The 22334-nt window shown below is 39.4% G+C and overlaps 1 protein-coding gene across 4 annotated transcripts in view; it reads left to right on the top strand.

Moving 5' to 3' along the window:
- The window catches only part of TDRD7 (tudor domain containing 7), a 53533-nt gene extending 32524 nt beyond the window's left edge, over positions 1-21009 (top strand). For all 4 annotated transcript variants that reach the window (XM_012721614.1, XM_004677495.1, XM_012721613.1 and 1 more), the window contains 9 exons: positions 1744-1855; positions 3768-3970; positions 4922-5056; positions 7037-7123; positions 10819-10953; positions 12426-12536; positions 14434-14936; positions 17109-17269; positions 20546-21009. In XM_012721614.1, coding sequence (XP_012577068.1) covers positions 1744-1855; positions 3768-3970; positions 4922-5056; positions 7037-7123; positions 10819-10953; positions 12426-12536; positions 14434-14936; positions 17109-17269; positions 20546-20766 — 1668 coding nt within the window. In that variant the 3' untranslated portion in view covers positions 20767-21009. The remainder of the gene's footprint in view (positions 1-1743; positions 1856-3767; positions 3971-4921; positions 5057-7036; positions 7124-10818; positions 10954-12425; positions 12537-14433; positions 14937-17108; positions 17270-20545) is intronic.
- The last annotated feature ends 1325 nt before the right edge of the window (positions 21010-22334 follow it).

Below are 22334 nucleotides of genomic sequence, written 5' to 3'. Positions count from 1 at the left end.
CCCCCCCACAGGCTGGGTTGTTTGGCAAGATCCAGACTAAAGTCCAGGTTATTACTCAGGTGGCGCTGTGAGGCGCATGTCCACTTGATGGCACTGGAGAGCCAGGAATGGACTGTGGCTCTGGGCGGGAACAGTGAGCCTCCTTGTGCTGGTCACACAGCACAGCGCACAGGGTAGTAGGCCTAGAAAATACTTGCCCTCCCAGAGCTAAGGGCACAGGGCAAGGGTACTTTGAGACTCAAACTAGGCAACACATAAATAGCATCTGCCAAATAAATATACAGTCTTGTGATTCTAAAATGAAAAGAAGATCACACATCACAGAAACCCTTTGAAGATTTTGGAGCAGTCATTTAGTCTGTTGCTGTAAGGTAAACTGAGTTTCCCAGGACTTATGATTTCATATATCTTCCTGTCAGGCCATGTTATCCTTATTGTAGGTCTGGAAAGAGCAGAATCCATGTTGTAGGTGGAGATAGCTATTAAAGGAAACAGAAGTTGCTTGAATCCTGAGGCCTAAAGGAAAGAACAGGTGCTAATTTGGGGTGGTAAAGATGCACCTGCACACTTAATGGGCTGGCTGCCTTGCCTGCCTGATGTGGGGTCCTGCAAGAGACTTAGGCTGAAGGGAGCCCTGAGTGAAGAGACAGACTCTGGGAGTCTGTCCAGTGTAGGAGCGGAAAGGTCCCACAGACCTGACTCTCGGGTGGTCAGAGAAAAGGGTTAATGGCTTTTCTGTTTGTCTTTCCTCTTTTATTCTGGGGAGAACTTTTGTTTTGTATGTTTAGTACCATGATGTAGGTAATAAAAAACTGGCCTGTGGACTTTATTTTCCTGCAGAAAGTAAAAGGACCTACGTTTATGTTACTGTATATTCCTAAGCCTTGCCTTTGCTCATGTCTATGTTGTTGTATCCTTTTTGAAATAACCATCACCTTCTGTAATTACAGAAGGTTTCAGCACTTTCCTGCAGATTGTTAGTTACTATTCTAGAATACAGTTTAATCTTTTTAAATTTTATTTTTCTCAAAAAAAGTGTTTATATAATCCTTTCCAAGTGGAGGTTTGGTTAATACTCAAAAATAATATCCAGGCACTTATTGATTTTAGTAATGTTGAAGAACTTTGCAGCTTTCTACAAACAGAACTCCAGCAGATTTGGTGATTTTTGCTGAACAAAAGCCTGGATGCAGGCCTAACCTGGCTTTGTATCCCCAGGAGGGAAACAGCAGAAGTACCTGTTCTTGCAATGTAGAATTCCAGCTTATGAGCAATAACATCATCGGTGTCATCACTGAAATTAGCTCGGTGCCTAGAAGCACAGTAGCTGACAGCATGCCTCATAGATGCTGCTCTGGGGATTTAGAATCTGATAAATAGCTCCAAAGTAATGCTCACTCTGGAAACAAATACTGCCGCCTCTGGTGCAAATCCTTAGTGGAAGTGTGTGACTCAAACAAAAATCAAGTGATGCAGGCACTCTGGTAGTAATGAAAGGTGGGGCAGTCAGGGTTGACAGACCAGACAGGTGTCTGCTGAGATGCTGGCATCAAGGCTCCAGGGTGCAGCTATTTCACCTGGTTCTTCCCAGTGGCAGAAAGGTACGGGAGAGGGAGGGGCCTGCAAGTCAGGTGCGTGCCACTGCAGAATGAAATGGAGCCAGCTAACTGCATCAAGCCATTTTTTTTAAAAAGTGGATGATCAGTTTTATTTGAACCTAATCGCTGTTTTTGTTATCACTAGGTATGCTACGTTGACTATGGTTTTAGTGAAAATGTTGAAAAGAGTAAAGCATACAAATTGAACCCGAAGTTCTGTTCACTCTCATTCCAAGCTGCGAAGTGTAAGCTAGCAGGTAAAAGGAACTTTTCAAAAAACCTCTCTTCATTTTGTGCATTATTACCATTGTACTTTTAGATAATTAAATCCTGGAATAAGAATGGAATAAGTATCTGAAGAATGATGTTCTTATCTGAAGATAAGAATAAATTCATGTTTAATGTGATCATTGCAGATATGGTCATTTATAAGATGTGATCATTATAAATGCTACAATGTTTGATAATACTTTACTTTATACTCCATGTACAACATACATAGTATTTTTATTCTGTTGGGAAAATATCTGTTCTCCATGTTACAGGCTCTGTGTACTTGCTTTTTTGACCTGAGCTAGTAATAACTGTTAGGGCCTGTATTGTTGGGTTTTGTCAGTGTGAATCATGCTGTTCGGTGAGCTATGTGGTGGCTGTCAGCTTCATTGCCATTGAAACGGGCCCTGTGGTACAAGTCATGCACGCCAGGACGCCCAGCAGCAGTCTAGCCACAGCTGGTGTGCGGTTGGTGGTCTGTCAGTGCTCTCTGCTGTTCTCCCCGACTCAGGGACGTCTGTGCGTGAAAGCCGTACTGTGGGGAGAAGCTGAAGGGACGGCAGGACCGGCAGGCATGTCATGATTAGGAGAAGCGGCATTAATGAGATAGGCATCATGCCCAAAAGCCTGAGCTATTTCAGGAAGTATCATGATTCTCATTGAAAATTAGCCTTTCCCAGCAAGAATGAGTTCTTAAGCCAGAAGAGCTGGATTTACCTCTACCTGTGACATAAATCTCAATTAACCTTAAAAGTCTGTTACAAACATGTAGATGTTATTTTTTGAAAAGGACATTTCAAGAGCATAAGATAAGATTTAAGATGCTGAAATGAAAGGTTTGCTAAAAGCTATATGCCTGTGGAACAGAACAAGGGCAAGGCAAGAGAATATAGCTCAGAGGGAGGCTGTGAGCTTTAGCTGTGGACTTCAAGGAGACAGAAGAAGTAGCACCACGCCACTATGGGGTAATGATGAGCAGGTTTAATTAGTTTAATAGATTAACTTAAAGTTGTCATATTGGTGATACATAGGATTAGAATGTTCAAAGAATTTGAAGAACAATTAGAATTCATTAAAATTCCCCTAATATCCATATTATGTTACAAAGGTTCTTTGGTATCTTCAGTGTTAGACTTTTCTTAAGGAGAAAAATTGATGATTTAAATTTTCAGTAAATATGTGTTCATTTTAAAAGAAAAAAATTTGTATAGTTAATTAGAAAATGAAAAAGTCAAGGGTTTATTTTTAGGAAGAGCATTGTAAACATACAGTATTGGCAGAAATTGACAGCTTCTTATACATATTAGTCTTTCTGTTTTAAATGTGAACACTGTTTCTCCTAACGTAGAAATTCTGATTGGTCATCAGCTTTTCTTGTCTTAAAATTGTCTGCCTTCCTCTGGGCACCGTTTTGTTCTGCCCTCCCACTGGTCTTGTCGCTGAGCTCCTTCTTCCCTCCTGGCGCCATCTTGTGTTGGGCCATCATCCTGTCTCCGACCTCCATGCTGTTGCTGAGCACCATCCTGTCTCTGAGCTCCATCTTTTCGTTTATCTCCATTGTGACTTTGACCGCTGTCTGCTGTCTTATCTTTGGCTTTCATCGTGACTCTGACCTCTCTGTCTGTGACCTCTGTCATGTCTCTGACCTCCAGCTTGTCTTTTACCACAAAAAGAGAGGTTATCATTGTAAAGGTATTCACATTATAATTTGTATTTTAAAGCCAAAAGTGGGTAATATTTTTTAAAAATGTAAAACAAAGCGTCCCTATAAAATTTAAGAGTTTTATAGAAGATACACAATTGTAGTTTAGTGGCTAAAATACACATAATCAATATATCCATCTTAAAATGATTTTACTAATGAAGTAGAAATTAAAACATTCACTATTTTTTCAGGGTTGGAAGTTCTAAGTGATGATCCTGATTTAGTGAAGGTGGTTGAGTCTTTAACTTGTGGGAAGATCTTTGCAGTGGAAATACTCGAAAAAGCTGATATTCCACTTGTTGTTCTGTATGATACCTCAGGAGAAGATGATATAAATATCAATGCCACCTGCTTAAAGGCCATATGTGACAAGTCACTAAAGGTTCACCTTCAGGTACCACTGTGACCACTGTTCTCATCTGTTACACCTTGCATAGGAAAAAAAGTTACCAGAAGCAAACATAAATTTTGAGCAAATAGTAAAGGCAGATTACATAGGTATTGAGAGGAAGAGGTAGCGGGAGCAAATGGGAGGAAATACCAAAATATAAATGGTAATTATTAAAAATTGAATTTTTGCTTTCTTTTCCCATCCCTACAATGAACTTACATAATTTGCAAAGATAAGGAGAGAAATAAAATAAGGGTAAATTATATCCATAAAGTTTTCAATCAATTATTACTAGTATTTTTAAAATGTTAAGAACATAAATGCCTACAGAAAAGGAAACCTTTATATAATTACAGAGCAGCCAATTCTAAAGAATATATTAAATGCTAAAACTGATCATTCTGAGAACTTTAAAGCAACATTGGAAAATGTTTATTTTCATCACAGAACATTGTAATTGTCTTTATATTATGGTTTGACATAAAATTACTAAATTAAATCTTTACTCTGATTACAATTTGTGAAAATTATTAAACTTAATGGGGCCTGTCAACATGGATTAGAAAGTTAGCTGATCATAGGATTGGTTGTGTAAGGTCTTTTTATTTTCATTTCTATTAATATTGAAAAAGTGTTTAATATTATAATTATTTTTGTAAATTAATGAGGAGAAAATAAACCAAAGTTAAAGAAATCTTTATCTTTCCGAACAGTGGAATGTGCTAATAAGTTATTATATAAAAATGTCTGTGTTGTGCCTGACAGACATTCCTTTTAGAGAGGGATTCAGATTAGTTTTTCACCTGTAAGTAATGATTTCATTTTATCCTATCTACCTTCCAACTTGCTCAGAAGGTTGGAAAGTCTTCATGAGATATTTAGGTAGTTACCCCTTGTGTAAGTAAGAGCTACAGTCTATTTTCATACTCTTGATGTATCTTTTGTTTGCTCCAGGTTGATGCCATGTACACAAATGTCAGAGTGACTAATATTTGTTCTGATGGCACACTCTACTGCCAGGTGCCATGTAAAGGTCTGAACAAGCTCAATGACCTTCTGCATAAGATCGAGGACTACTTCCATTGTAAGGTATGACAAAGCACTTTCCACCTACAACATTCGTCCTGAAGTAGTCACTAAACTGTACAACTGTGAATAACTTTTGAATAGTTTGAGGTAGAATCTCTAGAATTAGAGATAAGATTAGGAGACTTCAGAACTTAGAAGAGTCCAGATGGTTTCACTAATATATGAAATATAGAGAAAACAAAACAAAATGTCACACAAAACCAAACCAGAAACAAACCCTAGAAAGCTGACTGTAAATCTGCGGCTACAAGAGGAGCAGGGGAGGATGTAGGGAGCCAAAAGGAGAAGGAAGACAGTCGACAAGGTAGAGGATCTGTGGCGCCTTGATGCTGAGTGTGGTCTGGGGACATACATCTGAAGAAGTTCGGGCCTGTGCTTTTGATTCATACATAATGGTATGTACCAAACACTTCCTCGGTGAAATAATACAATTTTGAAAGGTTTGATCATGTAAAAATCAAATACCTGTTGGTTTCTGCATTGTAAAATGAGGATAAAAAAGTGCACAGCCATAGGATTTTCAAGACTAAGCACAGTGCCTGGCAATACTATGTGCTCAACAATACGATGCTGTTCACAGTGTGTAGGTCATGATTCTACAGCAAGATACCCGTGACTCTTGTTTGCTGAAGTCACTTAGGCTCCTCTGTCTTGGACAAAGATGAGACCATGAAATTCAGGAGGAAAATAAAATTTTTAGTTTTGTACTTATTTTCTCAAGCATCACTCCTCCGAACTCCCATAAGTCTCTCAGAACCAACCATCTCAGGAAATAGGGTTCTGTAGTTTAAGGGTATTAATAAGCTCCCTGTCTTCTAATTTGAGTATTCTTTTCTGAATCAGGACATGTAGAGGTTTTATTTTACAGTTCGAAGGTGATTTCCTTAAATCCATTATTAGAATGTTATAGTTGTGACCCAGAATATGCTATGACTATACCTTTGTGCCACTCCAACTGTGACCCCCTCTCACCAAGCACCTTGTCGCCCCTGTATGTAGCTTTGTATTTTAGCCCTTTGGATATTTGTGTGCTTTACTAGAATGTAGGGTTCTTAAGGGCAGGACTTTGCCTCATAATTTTTCATCCCTTACAGCATCTACACTAGTGTCTTACATAAAATAAGTATTCCAGAATACTTGCTGAATTGGACTAAACCTGTATGCAGACTACAGTCTAGAATTGAAGCATTTTATCTATAGCTCTACTTCTTTCTGTGTTAATGACATCTTAGATGTATTTCAAGGTCATTAAAGTTTGACTAGCTAATCTGTCTTGGGGAAACCTGGGACACCCAGAGATGCTGACCCCAGTGGCTCATTTGCATGCATGTGTTTATACAGGAAAGCACTCCTGATAGACCCTGCTTTTCTGGCAACCTGAGTAGATGCAGGGCCTTTGGAGAAAGTGCCAACCTTCATCTGCAAGTGACCATTGCAGGTTCCCAGCTTCAAGCTATAGGAGAATGAAGACACCCACAGCATTCATTGGCACCAGTGCCCATGTTTGTTTTCACGTTTCTTTTGTTTCAGAATTAAAATCATGTCTTTGACTCTAAATGTCAAAATTTAAAGAAGAGGCTTTAATGGACAGTGAGCTCAGCTCCCTCACTTTCATCCAGGCTGCTCTCCTCCTTTTTGACAGATTCTTTATCCGCCTTGTGTTCAACTTATGGCCATAATGAGGACAAATCCAACTCCTACTGACCTCCACACTGACCTCATTAGACCTTTCAGCAGTGTCACTCGATGAGCCACATGCAACAGCAATTGTATGAGGAGCACGGCAGGAGCGCTCTGCTCCCACATGGGTGCGCATATGTGCACACACGCTGCACATGCAGCGCACACAGCCGCAACGCCCTCCTCAGGAGGTCTGCTTGTGCGTGTCAAACAGTGGGCCTGTGGCAGGATGTTTTTTTGATGATAGAGCAGTGTGTTCTTTGCTAAGGGTAAAAAGAACCTTGTGTTTCTGTGTTACAGCACATGACCTCCGAGTACTTCATTTCAGTGCCCTTCTGTGGGAAAATCTGCCTCTTCCAGTGCAAAGGAAAATGGTTACGAGTAGAGGTAAAATCAGTCGCGTGACTCTTTTCTTTAACTTGTCGTGATGTTTCATACAAACAGGTTTTTTTTGTTAAGTGTAATGAGCACCCATGTACTCATCACCAGTTTGAAAAATAAACCGTGACGGTCCGGCTTGGTTTCCATGTCTGCCCCCTATTCTCCTCCTCCCTCTCAGGGTGCTGCTAACTGAACTGAGTGTTCCTCATTCCTCTTCACATCTTTATATATATATATTTTTTTTAAAGATTTATTTATTTATTCATACAGAACTGGGGTACAGGCCAGAGGCTCAGGGACGGTGAGAGGCTTCACCAGAGACAGAGTGGGGAGCAGAACAGGCAGATTGACGAAGTACACTGCTGAGGGGAGCAGCGGGCGGGTCAGGAGAGGTCTGGCTCGCCATGTGGTCTCCTCCGGGGCAGGCGGGAATCGAACTCATGCGGAAGTGGCTTCAGATTCTCAGTGCTGTGCTTTAACCCGCTGCGCCACCAGGGAGGGCCACATCTTTATATTTTTACCCAAACACACCTTTATCTATTTACCTTAACATAGAGATAGCATAAAATGCAAATACATATTTAACATTTTATCAAGATGTAATGAGCAGAGAACATAACTAAATATATGTTTTTAAATTTTATGTAAATAGCTAAATATTGACTCTTCTGAAACTTATCTTTTCATTCATTATGTTTATAAAGTTCATCTGTGTTGATAGGTGCAGCTCATTTGTTTTCAGTGCTGCATAATACATAAGTATGAACTGTGCCAACTGTATCACTGTGTTCTCCTGTGATGAATATTTACAGAGCTTCTTTTTTCTTTTTTTTCTTTTCTTTTTTCTTTTTCTTTTCTTTTCCTTTTTTTTTTTTTTTTTATAAATAGCAGTACCATAAGCCTTCCTGTGACCATCTCTTGGGGGATATATGAAAGAATGGGATTTCTGGTACAGAGAATGCCAGCCCTCAATTTTACAATATATTGTCTATTTTCTAAAGTCATCCTTCCAGAACTCCTTTGAGAGTTCTGGTTTCCTAGGGGAGTTTCAGATCCCCCCCCTTCTTCTTGGTCTCAGACCATGTCTCTGCCCAAGATGGTTAAACTGAAGTGCTCCCATAGTCAGTCCTCTATTTCCTAGTAATTGTCTTATTTTCTTGCAAACTCAGTTTTGAATTTGAAGGGCTTATTAGTTTTATATTGTAGGTTTTTGATATTTCACTTGTCCTATTGCTTAAATTACAAATTTTGAGGGTTCCCCATTTCTGTTTTATCAAACAGTTAACCTAAGTACAGAAACCCATCTGTGTTTCAAGGGGCTTCCTGAATCCCCTGGAATTATTGTGTGTGCATGTGGGTGTTGGTGTGTGTGGCTCTGGTACATTTTGGGAAGCAAGTATCCATAACTGTCATAAGATGATCATAGAGCTGTTTCATAAGTTATTGTTGACTCCTCAATCTGACTCTCCAAAACATTGACTTTACGTGTTTCCCAGGCCCAACTCTTACCTTGCCCTGCCTCTTAATTTATACTACAACAGAACCAAAATGCTTGTAGATCCCACATGTAAGAAATACACATGTACTTTTGCCTGTCCCTCTGCACTGTTTAAAATATCCAGTTACTCAAACTGGATTGCTGCCAGCCTGGTTAACTCCCCTCCATCTTTTTAAGGTCTTACTGAAAGGACATATATTTGTGAAATGTATGATTTGTAAAATATGAAATATAAATATCCCAATAAGTGTTCTTAAAATAATAACAATTTATAAAATTTAGATTATCCAGCCAAAGTGACTTAAGATAAATTACATCTTTGATTGACTAATGTAAAAAGTGATATTGTAGGAGACCAATGAAATGAAATATTTCTGTGATACATTAAGTGAAAGCAGTTATGATGTAGTATATATTAATGTTACAATTTGAATTGACTAATTTTTTATAAATTCTTGGATAAAAGACTTATGATAATAATTATCTGTGACAGATAACAAGTGATATTTATATCCTTGTGTGTATCTGAATTTTTTTAATGGACTAGAGGCATTTTACTAAAATTAGAAGAAAAGAGTAAATTTTAGAGAAAAGTACAAATTCTTAGCAAGTCTCCTCCTGAAAACTTGCCCTAACATCTTTCTGGTTAGATCAGTATCCATCTCTGTGTTATCAATAGTAGCCTGTGCGTAACTCTATTGTTGTGTTTACTACAATATGATTATGTAGTAATCTCCATGAGATAAAAAGCTCTCTGAGGTGGGGAAGTATATCTCTGTGGCCCGATTATGCCTCATATAGTATGCATCCAATATATATTATCCATACCCATACATATCTTCAGTATATTTGTTTGAACAAATAAATATACTTTAAACTATTGTACTCTGTGTTTATCATCTTTTAAGAGATTTGAAAATGTATCCTGTTACTAAAGCATCCTTGGGACAGTAGAGAAAGACTTGACTTTGGATGCTGCCGAGAGCAGAGAGTGGTCCAGTTCATCTCAGTGATCAGTGTATTGCAGACACCACCATTTCTAAGGGGTCATTTAGTGCAGGTGGGCATAAAGCCCCTGCCCAGATAACCATCCAGATGGTTCCATATTTGGATAATGTTTAATAATGGCAGATGTTACAGTGGTTCATTAAGGGAGTTTGGGAAACTAAATGGACATCTAAAATCTTATATTGTGATGTTACCTTTACAGAAGGAAATCATTTTATCTGGGATAGGTAGTTATTGGTTTAATTCAGTGTGTAGTTTTCCTATTTTTGAGTTACTAATTGGAACTCTCTATGACTGTTGAGTTTCAATATAAGTTGGGTTAAATGATATAAATTACCACTGGGTTTTCTGATAAAGCCATAAAATACCAAAATATCTTATGATTTAAAAAGAAGTAGTATTTACTTGCTACAGGAAAAATTCTTACCAAATTCTATATTTATTCCTTATGCAAACACAGTTTTTCCTCACAGTTTATTTTTTTTAAAGATTTATTTATTTATGCATACAGAACTGGGGTACAGGCCAGAGGTACAGGGGCAGTGAGAAGGTTCACCAGAGAGAAAGCGTGGAGCAGAACAGGCAGATTGACAACGGGTACAGGCCAGAGGTACAGGGGCAGTGAGAAGGTTCACCAGAGAGAAAGCGTGGAGCAGAACAGGCAGATTGACAGTGTACACGGCTGAGGGGAGCAGCAGGCGGGTCAGGAGAGGTCTGCCACGCCATGTGGTCACCTCCAGGGTAGGCAGGGATCTAACTCATGCAGAAGTGGCTTTAGTTTCTTAGTGCTGTGCTTTAACCCACTGCGCCACCAGGGAGGCCCTCCTCACAATTTATTTTTAAAAGTATACTGCATCTTATAACAGCAGTGTATAATAATGTATCAAATTACCTTATAATCAATAGTGCCTATGTATATATCTAATTGAAAACATGGTAAATATTATTATATTAATGAAGTTTACTGGTTATTGTTAGCTAAGTGATTATTGCTGACTAAAAAGTGTTGAAATAAAATCTCTAAAAGAACCCCCTTTGGTAAATATTACTGTTTAAAGTAAGAGAAAATAATGATTAACACTTATAGTTGTTACTTTTTATATGTCATTGAGAGTTAGACAAAATTTAAATTGTACTGCAGTGTTTTGGTCCTTTGGATACGCTAATGAATTTGCCAACATCGGTCTCATTCCAGATCACAAACATTCATAGCAGCCGGACTCTCGACGTTCAATTCCTGGACACTGGTGCTGTGTCGTCTGTAAAAGTGTCTGAGCTCAGGGAAATTCCTCCTCGATTTCTTCAAGAAATGATTGTGATACCACCTCAGGTACAGTCTGTTATAAGCCTGGAGATTTGCTGAAAGATATTTGAATGTATTTGTAGTAATGCTGTGAGGTGCTCTCTCAGTTTTGATCTTGATAATGATTGAGGAGCTCCCTGGTGGCCTAGGGGTTAAGTCTCAGTGCTGTCACCTCACCAGGGAGCTAAACCACTTAAGGTCAGCAGACCTCTCTGACAGAGCCTGCTGCTCCTGTATTTCAGTAAATTTGCCTGTTCTACTCCCCCATGTTGTCTCTGGTGGTGAATATCTCACCCCTTGTACATTTGGCTGACACCCCAATTTATCTATTAAAAATTTTTTTAAAAAGATAATGATTGGTCCAAATTTGGTGTTCACTAGTTTTCAGAAGTAAAATTTGGCCACTTTAGACAAGGAGGCCAACATATAAACATATGAAATATGGTTTAATAAATGTCTGCTTTACACGCATGGAGTCACTAACCTGTTATCCAGTTAGAGGTTTTACTTTTATCATTAGATGCCATTTTAAAAATATTGTGTGTAAATATTTTCTTTCAGGATTTCTTAGTTTAATTACATAGGTAGTCTCTTGAGAAATCTATTGTACTTAGTCATTTTTTATGTTTTCTCCTTGTTCTTAATAAAACACTAACTTTTGACCCACCTCGCTCCCTCATTGCCTTCCTGGCCTCCAGAGTATTAATAAAAGCATTCTCTCTCCTCCCCTCCAAGAGATACTTAACTGAGAGAGCATAGTGAGGAACTCACTCACGTCGTGAGGGAAAAGTATATGACAGAAAGAATGGGACTCAGAGAGGAAAGAAGTTCTGAAAGTTAGGATGTTCTGGAACACTGGAAGTAGCTTTCACTCCCGTCACAGAATTGTCTCCATCGATGCAAAGGTTTCCATGAGGCTTGTGCAGTGGTGTTGAGAGAGAAAAAGCAATGGGGAATATATGACTTAGTTTTTCTTGCCCTCCTTAATTCCTTTTACAGCCTCCTTTAAAAAATGAGCACAAATGCAGGGCACTCAGAGAACTCGGAGAATGCTGAACCTATTGCTGAACCTATGTAGGTAGCACAGGAGCCTCTAAAAGATCTTTGAAGTAGATGTCAGATTTCACCCAAATGACATAGCAATTTTTTCAGTTGAGCATAGGGGAAAGACCTAGATTTTTTCAACTTTGTGATTTTTACACAAGTTAGTCTCTCATAATCCATTTCACCACTTGTAAAATAGGATCACATATCATGCATAAGTATTGTTGGGTGAGAAGTCCTGCCTCCTACAGGATGAGAGACTATGGGGTAATATAAATAGAGCCAGGAACCCATTGGATGCTCTGCCCATGGACTGTGTTTATCAGTATTAGCAATTGCTCTTGCTTGCTTTCTCTCTTGGCAACATCTGACTTGTAGGCAATTAATACTGACGTTACTCATAAGTACCTCCTTCAAGATGGTGTGTTGACTTTTCCAATGTGTTTTCTCTTCAGGCTATGAAGTGCTGTTTAGCAGATCTTCCTCAGTCTATTGGCATGTGGACACCAGATGCTGTGCTTTGGTTGAGAGATTCTGTCTTGAATTGCTCAGACTGTAGCATTAAGGTTAGTTATCTTAATAGTCTTGATTCGTTTGAAGCCTAACTGGGATCATTTGGGTTCTGTGAAACAACTTACTATAAATTGATTTGTGAAACAAATTACTATAAATTGATACTTTCACATCTGACACATTGTTATAGTCAAGGTATTGGTCACCTGTGTAGTGATCAGAGAAATTCATGGCTTAATTTTTAAGAATTTATCCCATATCTCCATTTAAATTTTAAACCCTTATATATTTATCCCATATCTCCATTATCATTTTAAACCCTTATGTAATTTTCCCATTTTTAATAAAATAGCATAGAGAAAAGATTATAAACAAAATTATTTGCTCTGCCTTTCTCCCTGAGGTTTATTTGAACAGCATTATTTATTTCACTAGCATATTCTTTTTCTTCAATTTTACATCTTCATATCAACAACATTGCTCATATTTCCAAGAATAGACCTGCAAGATGGTATTTCTCAATTTTAACTGATAAAAGTAGTAGTATTTTATATAAGCATTCAACAAATAAATGTCCTTTGAAAACAGCTTCTTAAAGATCTCTAAAATATTCTAGCTTACACTGATTTTCTTATTTTCATACTTATCTAGTATTTATAATTTATAATTACACACTTAATTATGTACCACTTTATATTCTTCATTTGCTACCTGATAATTTTTTTCTCAGCTACTTTTTAATTAAATTCTTAAAATCCAGGATACTGGGTACTCAATAAAAACATTTTTTAATGGTTGATCTTTGAAATGTTAATTTCTCTGTCAAACCTGTCAAAGTGAAGTTGCAATCAGTACTTCATTGGCACTCCAAAGGTTTGATCTTCCTGAAGAAAAAAACTTTGAAGTGATTATTACAGAAGTCCCTCTTCGTGCCCTATTCCTCCCTTTCATTTCTAGCTCAATTTGACAAAAGATAGATGAGGTTAGAAACATCTCATTTTTGTCATTCGTAAGCTAACCTAGAGAAACTGATGAGAAGAATTCACAGTTACCTAACCCTTGGAGATTCACAGCTGCAGTGTGTGGTCTTCCACACAAACACTTGCTCCTGGCGGGAAGAGCAGAAGCAGCTAGGTAGTGAGAGGTATCCTGGGCAAAAGGTATAGGACTGTGATTTTGCTCTAGTCTCTGGAGGTCCTTCCTCTTTTTCTCCGGATCCCTTTCTAGTCTCTAGAGGTCCTTCCTCTTTTTCTCCGGATCCCTTTCTTCACATGTAAATGTGTGTGTTGTGGGGGGAGGAAGGCTAGGCATCAGGGAATGAGTAGGAGAGAGAAAAATGTGTTAGACTGAACAAGGAATTTAGACCACAGGACCCTAAGAATATGGTGAATGTCAAAGCTTTTTCTTTCCTTCTCAGTCTGAGGGTGTACCAGCTAAGCAGAATATGTACACATTTTGCCGTTATTGTCATTTTGTGGTTGAATCTGAATGGTCAGCACTTGGGATCTGATCATACTTTTCTTTCTTCCTCTGAGTATTAAACAATGCTTAATCATGGTAGGAAGAGCTATTTCCTCTCAGCAATACTGACCTCTAGCAAGTTATAATGCATTCAGACTCATTAGAGTCTAGTAAATTTTTTATTTCCATATGCTTGCTACTAATTTCTAGACTATTTTAACTTAATACCCATCACTACAACTATGACAGATGATTCATTTTACCTTAAAGTGAATTTTAGCAAGTGGGTTTTATTTTCAATTAAGGTAATATCTGTTTCAGGTGTTCAGTTCTCACTTCATCACTTGTGTGTGGTGTGTGTGAGAGAGAGAGAGAGATTTGATGTTTCAGTATTGTTTTTTCACAAAGTATTAATATTCAAACTTAATATTGTGATAGCCTCTCAGAATTCACTGTGGTAAATCTTTCTCTTTTGTGTGTTTTCCAAAGGTTACAAAAGTGGATGAAACCAGAGGAATCACACATGTTTATTTATTTACTCCTAAGAACTTTCCTGATCCTCATCGAAGTATTAATCGTCAGATTACAAATGCAGACTTATGGAAGCACCAGAAAGATGTGTTTTTGAGTGTCATATCTAACGAAAATAGCTCTCCCAACAGCAAGAGTGGAAATGCCCCCACTTTGGGCAGCACTGGAGAGAATACCAGAAAGAGCCTTACAGATGCCATCAAAAAGTCTTTGGTGGACCACACCAGCGCGTTCTCCATGGAGGAACTGCCACCTCCTGTTCAATTGTCAAAGCCAGGGGAGCACATGGATGTGTACGTGCCGGTGGCCTGTCACCCAGGCTACTTTGTCATCCAGCCGTGGCAAGAGATACATAAGTTGGAAGTTTTGATGGAAGAAATGATTCTGTATTACAGCGTGTCTGAAGAGCGCCACATAGCAGTGGAAAAGGATCAAGTGTATGCGGCAAAAGTGGAAAATAAGTAGGTTCTTGAACAATGATTTTTTTTCTGCTCCTAAAGTATATGTAGATGATACCAAGAGTTAATCACTGCAGGGGACTTTGAACTGTATGTGTAGGGATTTTGAACGTGAAACTAGGCTAATGAATTATGTGGTTTTCTAATGTGTGAATGTCATTTATTGAAAAATCTAGTCAACCATGTTCATCTTAAAACCTTATTATATCTAAAGTGAGGTTTAAATGTTTATCCTACTTTTGTATTTTATATATTTTGGACACCACACACCATGGTCAAATATTTCTGCCTAAGGACTCGGTTTACATTAGCTAATTTATCCCCAGATAATCAAGGGATATCTTATATATGAGAATATACTGTTGGATTTTTAAAATTTTATGAACTTTATTACTGTAAAGACTTTATAGCTGCTGTCTTGCTTACAACACAGGACTACTTATTAAACTTTGTTTCCAAAGGTGGTAAGTCAAGACATAGGAATTACGGGCACATTTTTTATTATGGTGGTTTGCACATCTATCTGAGTATAATAATCTGAAAAATCTATCAGAAATATGTTTTCTACTTCCAGACATCCTGAATCAGAATCGCTGGGTTTAAAACCCCAGAAACTGGTTTTAATAAACTCCCAGTATGATTTGAAGATACTATGGTGGATACTGATTAATTTTTGCATACATATTAACTAACAACCTGCATTTAACTAGCAAACTGCGTTTCCAGATGAAAATTTCAGTTTGATTGGAAGTTCATATTTGCACATCTTCATTTCAGTGATGGTGATGATGAAGATAACTGCTGTTAGCCAAACAACAATTCAATGCCAAGTACTCGTGCTCTCTGTCCTTTATTATTTCTGCAAGTGACTTAAAATTAAATATTACATATGAGAGGACTGAGGCCAGCTCAGGTGCCTCCAGCCCCCAAAGCTCATGTATTTATGTTACCATTCTGGATCCTTGTTGTCTCAGCAACTTCTAGAATATTGTTGGCTGTACTTTGGGCTTAGCTGAAGGCTTCTTCGGTTTCCCCCAAGGAGCTCCTGTTCTCAGTGTTTAAAGTTGACCTCTTCGTGGTGTTCTCCCCATAGAGAGCTCTACAGCAGCAATGCGGGTTTCCCTTCCCGCTTGTCTACTAGGCGCATGTTAGCTGGGGAATTGGTCCAGTCTGACCAACTTGAGCCAGCTGTGTGTTGCAGCCAAGTGCCTGCTATTCCAGGGCCTAGTGGCTCACATGGCTGATAAACCTGTTTCAGAGGATGACAGGGTCTGCTTCCCACCCCAAGGCATCCAAAACAGTAATTGCCTCCACAGACACTTTGCTTGAAGATATCGAGAACAATTTCTTCTGCCAAGTATAATACTCTTTAATTGCATATTCAAAACTATGGGACTGTAAAAGGCCCCTTCCTATCTTAGCTTGAAGTCTAGGCATTTCTAACTTTAATGATGATGCTGTAGCTCCAGAGAGGGGAAATTATATTTGTCTTTTTGAACTCCAGATCTGAAAACATACTCTTCTTCCCCATAGTCTCCTGCTCATTCTAGGTGATAGGTTAAATTTTATGTTGTGTTTTATTTTGTTTTTTAATGCCCTTACTTGGTATAATTTAAATTGTCAACTTTTTGTTCGGAATCTTTTGAAACCTCTTCCCAGCTTACCTTCCCAGCTTGCCTTTCTCCTCCACACATAAGCCTTTAGCAATACTGTAGTGTTTGTTCCACTCCAGACCACTCCGTCCTGTAGAGTCTGAGACATTTCTTTAGCCTGACCTGGTCCTCCTTGTCTTCCTCTTTCCATCTTCCACACATGTGCCTTGTCCCAAATATGTGGACTTCCTGCCTCCCCAACAGATTGAAGGGATTCCCCAGTATTTTCCTGACCATCCTCGATGGCATTTGTTTCATTCTGCTTCATGATGGTGGGTGTCTGTCTTGACCAGATGCCTTGACCAGCTCTGTGAGGCCTGTAGAAAAGTCTTGAGTGAGCCAGTTCCTTCAAATGAGCCAGTGGCAACCTTTGGGAAAAGGAAAAGCAGTCTCTTCTTAAAATCCTATGACAGCATGTTTTATATTTGGGTAAACGTTCATACTAATTTTTCGTATTATTACAAAATGTAGCCCTTTAAGCGGTTACTGACTATACTTTTTCTTCCTCCTAATGCCCATCTAGGTGGCACAGGGTGCTTTTGAAAGGAATTCTTACCAACGGGCTGGTATCCGTGTATGAGCTGGACTATGGCAAGCATGAATTAGTCAACATAAGGAAAGTACAGCCCCTGGTGGACATGTTTCGAAAGCTGCCATTCCAGGCAGTCACAGCTCAGCTTGCAGGTATCTCTGTAGAAGTTGACTTCTTGTCACAACATGGTTTATTTTGTCCCAAGTATTCAGCTATGGCATACTGAGTTGGGTTTTTTTTTCTTTTTCACACCAACAATTCCCCAAACATAATGGAAATCATTTGTAATGCTCTCTCCTCGCCATGTCATCCCACTAATATCTACTGTGTCTATTTTTCCATATTTCTTTCTGCCTCTGGTTTTATATATGAGTATATTTCAAAAGCTGCAATTTGGGCACAGATACAATATTGCATTCTACTTTCTTCATTTAGCATCTTTTCTCTATGTATTTTTGATCTACTGTTTGATGGGCCTGATGATTATTTTTTAATAGCCATAAGATAATTTGTTTAATGAATATGTCCCTATTTTTGAACAGTTGCATGTAATAGTAAGGAAAAAACTTGCAGCTATGTATACTAGCCAAAGTTAAACAGTAGAAATCATCAGAAAGACAACATTGCATAATTAGTATTTCCTAATTGGATACATAAATTATAGAAAAAATACATAGTTGAATATACACAATGAGGAAATATTCCTGGGTCACAGAATATGTCCGTATTCATGGCCAAGGGAGTTTCTGGTTGCATCACAGGTAACAGCTTGCAGGCATGCGTTTTCACACCAGCCTGCTGACTGTCATTAAATTTAATAGGTGTACAGTGGAACCTGGATGATAATACTGTTGAATGAGGTTTCTGTCTTGGTTCTGTAGTTTCTGGCTTGCAGTACAAATGTTGGTACTCCCGTGTGTGCACTCCAGGCTACTCAGGTAGCAGTTTAATGAAGCACCACCCAGCGGCCTGTCAGCATCACACAGCGTGTGGAGGCCAGTAGGGCTTGAGGGTGTGGACACTTCCTGTCATCTGGGACTGTCCCACTATGCTGGGGAGTTGTCCCTATATGGAGCCAACCTGATTCCTCATCCCATTCACCCCATACAGTTAGCAAACAATAGCAGACATTCTTTGATCTCAGATATGAAAGAAACTTGTAGAGTCTTAACTGGCTTTTATAGGCAATACAGACACTGTCTTATTTTAACTATTTGGCAACTGCTTTGTGAGTTCTACTGGAATCCAAAGGAAATAACTACAGGCACTAGTTATGAACCAAAAATGACACTTTGCAAATAGCATGGCTGCCAGTGATCTACTTGGAACATAAACCTCTAAATGATTTTTTCATATTTAATGGTTAACACTTTTTGCTTTTCAATATTCAGGTTTTGCTAACCCCTTTGGTTCAACATGACAGTGGGACTGCCCAGAGAAGGCGTCTGTGAGGTTTCAGTGTGTGACACCATCATACACATCACTGACATTGCAGCTGATCATAGTTAAAACTAAACTGATGTCAGTTTATGTGAGGGGCAAATTAATGATGAGAGGGGGCTTCAACTTGGAGGCTGGGGTTGTGGAGGACACCACATGAACTGGAGACTTCCAGTCAGGACTTACTGTATACAAGAGACTTTACCAGGCACTTCATTCCATTGTATTCTCCCCACAGTGGGAGGTTTAGGTACTGTTGTTATCCTGTTTCACAGATCAGAAACGGTGGGTTAGAGAAGTCCCTGTTTTTCTTCACTGCTGTTCTTCCCCCTCAGATGGCAAGCATGGTTTGCAGTCAGGAGGCCTGGATTCAAGTTGGTTAAACTTCTCAGTCCATCTATAAGATGAATACTAAATCCGTGTCCTGCTTACATCACCAAACAAATGGGTGGATCAGACGAGAGAGTGATTAGGAAGTCACATCATAAATTAAGACACAACACATACACACACAAAGTGCCTTTGAATACTCAGAAACTTAGTGTCTTCTCTTGGAGCTCACCTGTACTTCATTTTCTCTTCATCTCACATCTTCTGAGCCTTCTTTCCTCCCACTAACTTACCCTTAAATCACAAAACATAAATTCATCAGACAGTTCTCATCCTGAATTGAGGGTCTCTTTTTTTATATATTAATTTAAACAATTCTTAAAGAGTGTCTGGCAGAGAGTTTGTTTCTCTCATGCCTCCAAAGACCAACAGCGAAAGGAGCGACATCAATTGGAGTGTCCACGAGAGTCACCTTTTGTAACTAGTGTGGCCTTGGTTGATTTGGTTCACCTGCCAGCCCTGTATTTGGATATCTAAGAATATCCACGAATTGCACGGAACCCACAAGGTGTCCTGAGTGTTTAAATAGAATGTTTTAGGGATTCTCCAGGGACCCTGGGCTGCTCCCTGACCCACAGATGCCACCGGGTGCTCATCTTCCCCACGAGCTGTTTTGGCTCATCCTGATATGGGCACCTTGTGTCTCCTGGCTCGCATGTGACCGAGCCACACTGGGCTCTAAGGAGAGCTATCTTATCTTAAATAATGTGACACAACACTTGTCAGGGACGATGAAAATACATTGAGACTTGTAGGCTTCTCTTGCGTGAAATTATTGATAATCAAAGATTTTAGTGTACTCACTGTAGATAGGTATCAGGTCTTTCAGGTGTGAAACTGCCAAACCTGCATCAGTATGGCGCATAGTTTGTAGTTTATCTAATCTAGTATACATAGGTTTAATTTATGCTAGTTTAGTACTACTCTTGAAACATACCTGTCTTAGTTTTTTTTGTGTGTGTGTGTGTTTTAACTAAATTTGGAATTCTCTAACTTCAGTTCTCAACTTTAAGTCATGGGGATTTAGAAATGCGTCGGGCTTCAAATTCATCCAGTCCAATCAATTTCCTTTATGTTAACTAAACAGAGGCCTCAGAGATAGCGGATTTACCCAAAATCACATTACTTGAGGGGAGAGCTGACTTTCAGTCAATGCTTTTGCCATGATGTGGTATATAATTTTGAAAAATCAGTATGCTGTAAACTTATTAGTCTTTTTTTTAATTGTATCTGGTTCATTAGGGGAGAAGTCTATAAGTAAGAGAAATATTATTGATATTTTATCCTCCCTGGTTATCTCCATGATCTGTTTAAATCGACATTATACCTGATGTATGAGAAATAGGCTATAGTTGTTAATTACCTTATTTTATAATACAGCATTAAATCTCAGTGGACACTTGAGTCTGTAGGTAAAGGTTTACAGAAATAGCCCCATTCCAGGAAGAAAAGCTGTAATTAAACTGCTCTAAGACAGCTCAGCAACTGTTTTTCAGTGAGGCAAGTCTAACCTGGTATGCTTAACGATACTTGGGGACTGACTAAGTAGTTTTCCATTGTAATGTTTGACCTCTCACTACTCCCTGCTTTTCTCCTAGGAGTGAAATGCAACCAGTGGTCTGAGGAGACTTCTATGGTGTTTCGAAATCATGTGGAGAAGAAACCTCTGGTGGCACTGGTGCAGACAGTCATTGAAAGTGCCAACCCATGGGACCGGAAGGTAGTGGTCTACTTAGTGGACACCTCGCTGCCAGACACAGATATCTGGATTCATGATTTTATGTCAGAGTATCTGGTAGAGCTTTCAAAAGTTAATTAATCACTGCTTCTGAGCCCTTGACAGCTAATTCAGATATTTTAGCAATAACAAAATGTAGTAGGTTTAAAAAGGAAATCTTACCTCTGCTATATAGCTCTGACTCCTAGGGGGATTGAAAAGAATATGCTTATGTTTGATGAAAGATATTTAACAAGTTTTGTTTTAACAGAGTTGACTTTTCAAAGAAAATTACACTTGAATTATTACTATAATATTAGAATAAAATGTTTATCAGTATAAAAACTGAGTACCGTCTAATTTCCAAGCTTTATGATCTTAAGATGAAGCGTTTTCCTTTCTATTCAAGCTGTCTTCCTTGTGGTGCTGGGTTCTTCTCCAGTTGGATTGAGAATTTCATGGCTTAACTCTACCTGACAGTGATACTTCCCAAAGCACGTGGTCAGCAAACTATGCGGTGACCACCGAGTTTTCAGCACATCCACGTTGCTAGTGCTGCAAACAGGAGGAGCAGCCCAGGCAAAGCAACATGCCCTTCACCCTAAACTGAAGCATCCAGACCAAAGGCCCAGGCCTTCTACAGTCTCTCTACCCAGCACTATTCCCCACCACTCCCTGTTTCAGCCACACTGGACTTTTTTTCTAGTCCCTGAACCCCATGGCTGCTCATCCAGAGCTGCAGACATTCCCAAGCAAGCCTTGCCCCTCGTCGTGCTTGTTCTGTGTCCTCAGCCTGGAGTCCATTCTCCCTTCCACCCTTGTTGCTTGTCAGATCCTCTCTGACCTCCCAAGCTGACCATGAGGCCTGCCCTGAGGCCCCTTCCACGTCCTTGTATTTTGAGTAGTCTCTCTCAGCACCCAGGTCTTACTGAGCTCTATGGCGGATAACTAGTCTGTGTACCATCCACCCCCAACAGCTTGTGAGCCCCTTGAGAGAGGAAAGAGTCTCAGTCATGTCGCTATCCTGTGATATGCTGGTAAGTGGGATATGCGAGTAAATGCTAGACAAGTGATTGGGGGTAGGAAGAGAGGCAAAGCAGAGAGTGAGCCTTGATTTGTAGTGTGTAAAGTCTCACGTTGCAAGTACTCCCACCGCTTCTGAGTTCCAAGTAACAACATGACATGGCTGAACGTGGAGTTGGGAAGAGATCCATGCAGGTGGCTCTCGGAAGCCTGCAGCAGACAGCAGCACACTGCCATCTGTGGCTGCAAGAGAGAAGCACTTGTGCAAATCAGCCCCCCATTGTGTGCTTGCCAAAGTGGGGAGATGGGTAGACAGAAGGAAGGGTTGGAGGCCCTAACAGTGTAACAGTGGCCCAAAGATGAGGTGAGAGACCTGGACTAAGAGCGGAGAAATGGGAATAAAGAAACAATAGCAGAAGCTTTTTAAAGTTTTTAATCATTACAGCTGACAGTTTAGATACAGATACAAGGAAATGGAGGCCCCAACGGGTGACTCCAGGTGTTACGGTCTGAGAGCTACGAGGGCAACCCTTTTCACTCAGCGTGACTTAGAGGTTGGAACTTGTGATTTTGGACATACTGAGTTTAAGCCGAGAGACCTCTGTATGAAGAGGTGTATGAACTCTTGGAAATAGGGAGTGGATTTC

The sequence above is a fragment of the Condylura cristata genome, unplaced genomic scaffold (assembly GCF_000260355.1).
Source record: "Condylura cristata isolate star-nosed mole 26May11 unplaced genomic scaffold, ConCri1.0 scaffold00006, whole genome shotgun sequence".
Taxonomy (NCBI): Eukaryota; Metazoa; Chordata; class Mammalia; order Eulipotyphla; family Talpidae; genus Condylura; species Condylura cristata.
Note: the sequence above shows the minus strand (reverse complement) of the source record. Positions and strands in the feature narration are given on the sequence as shown.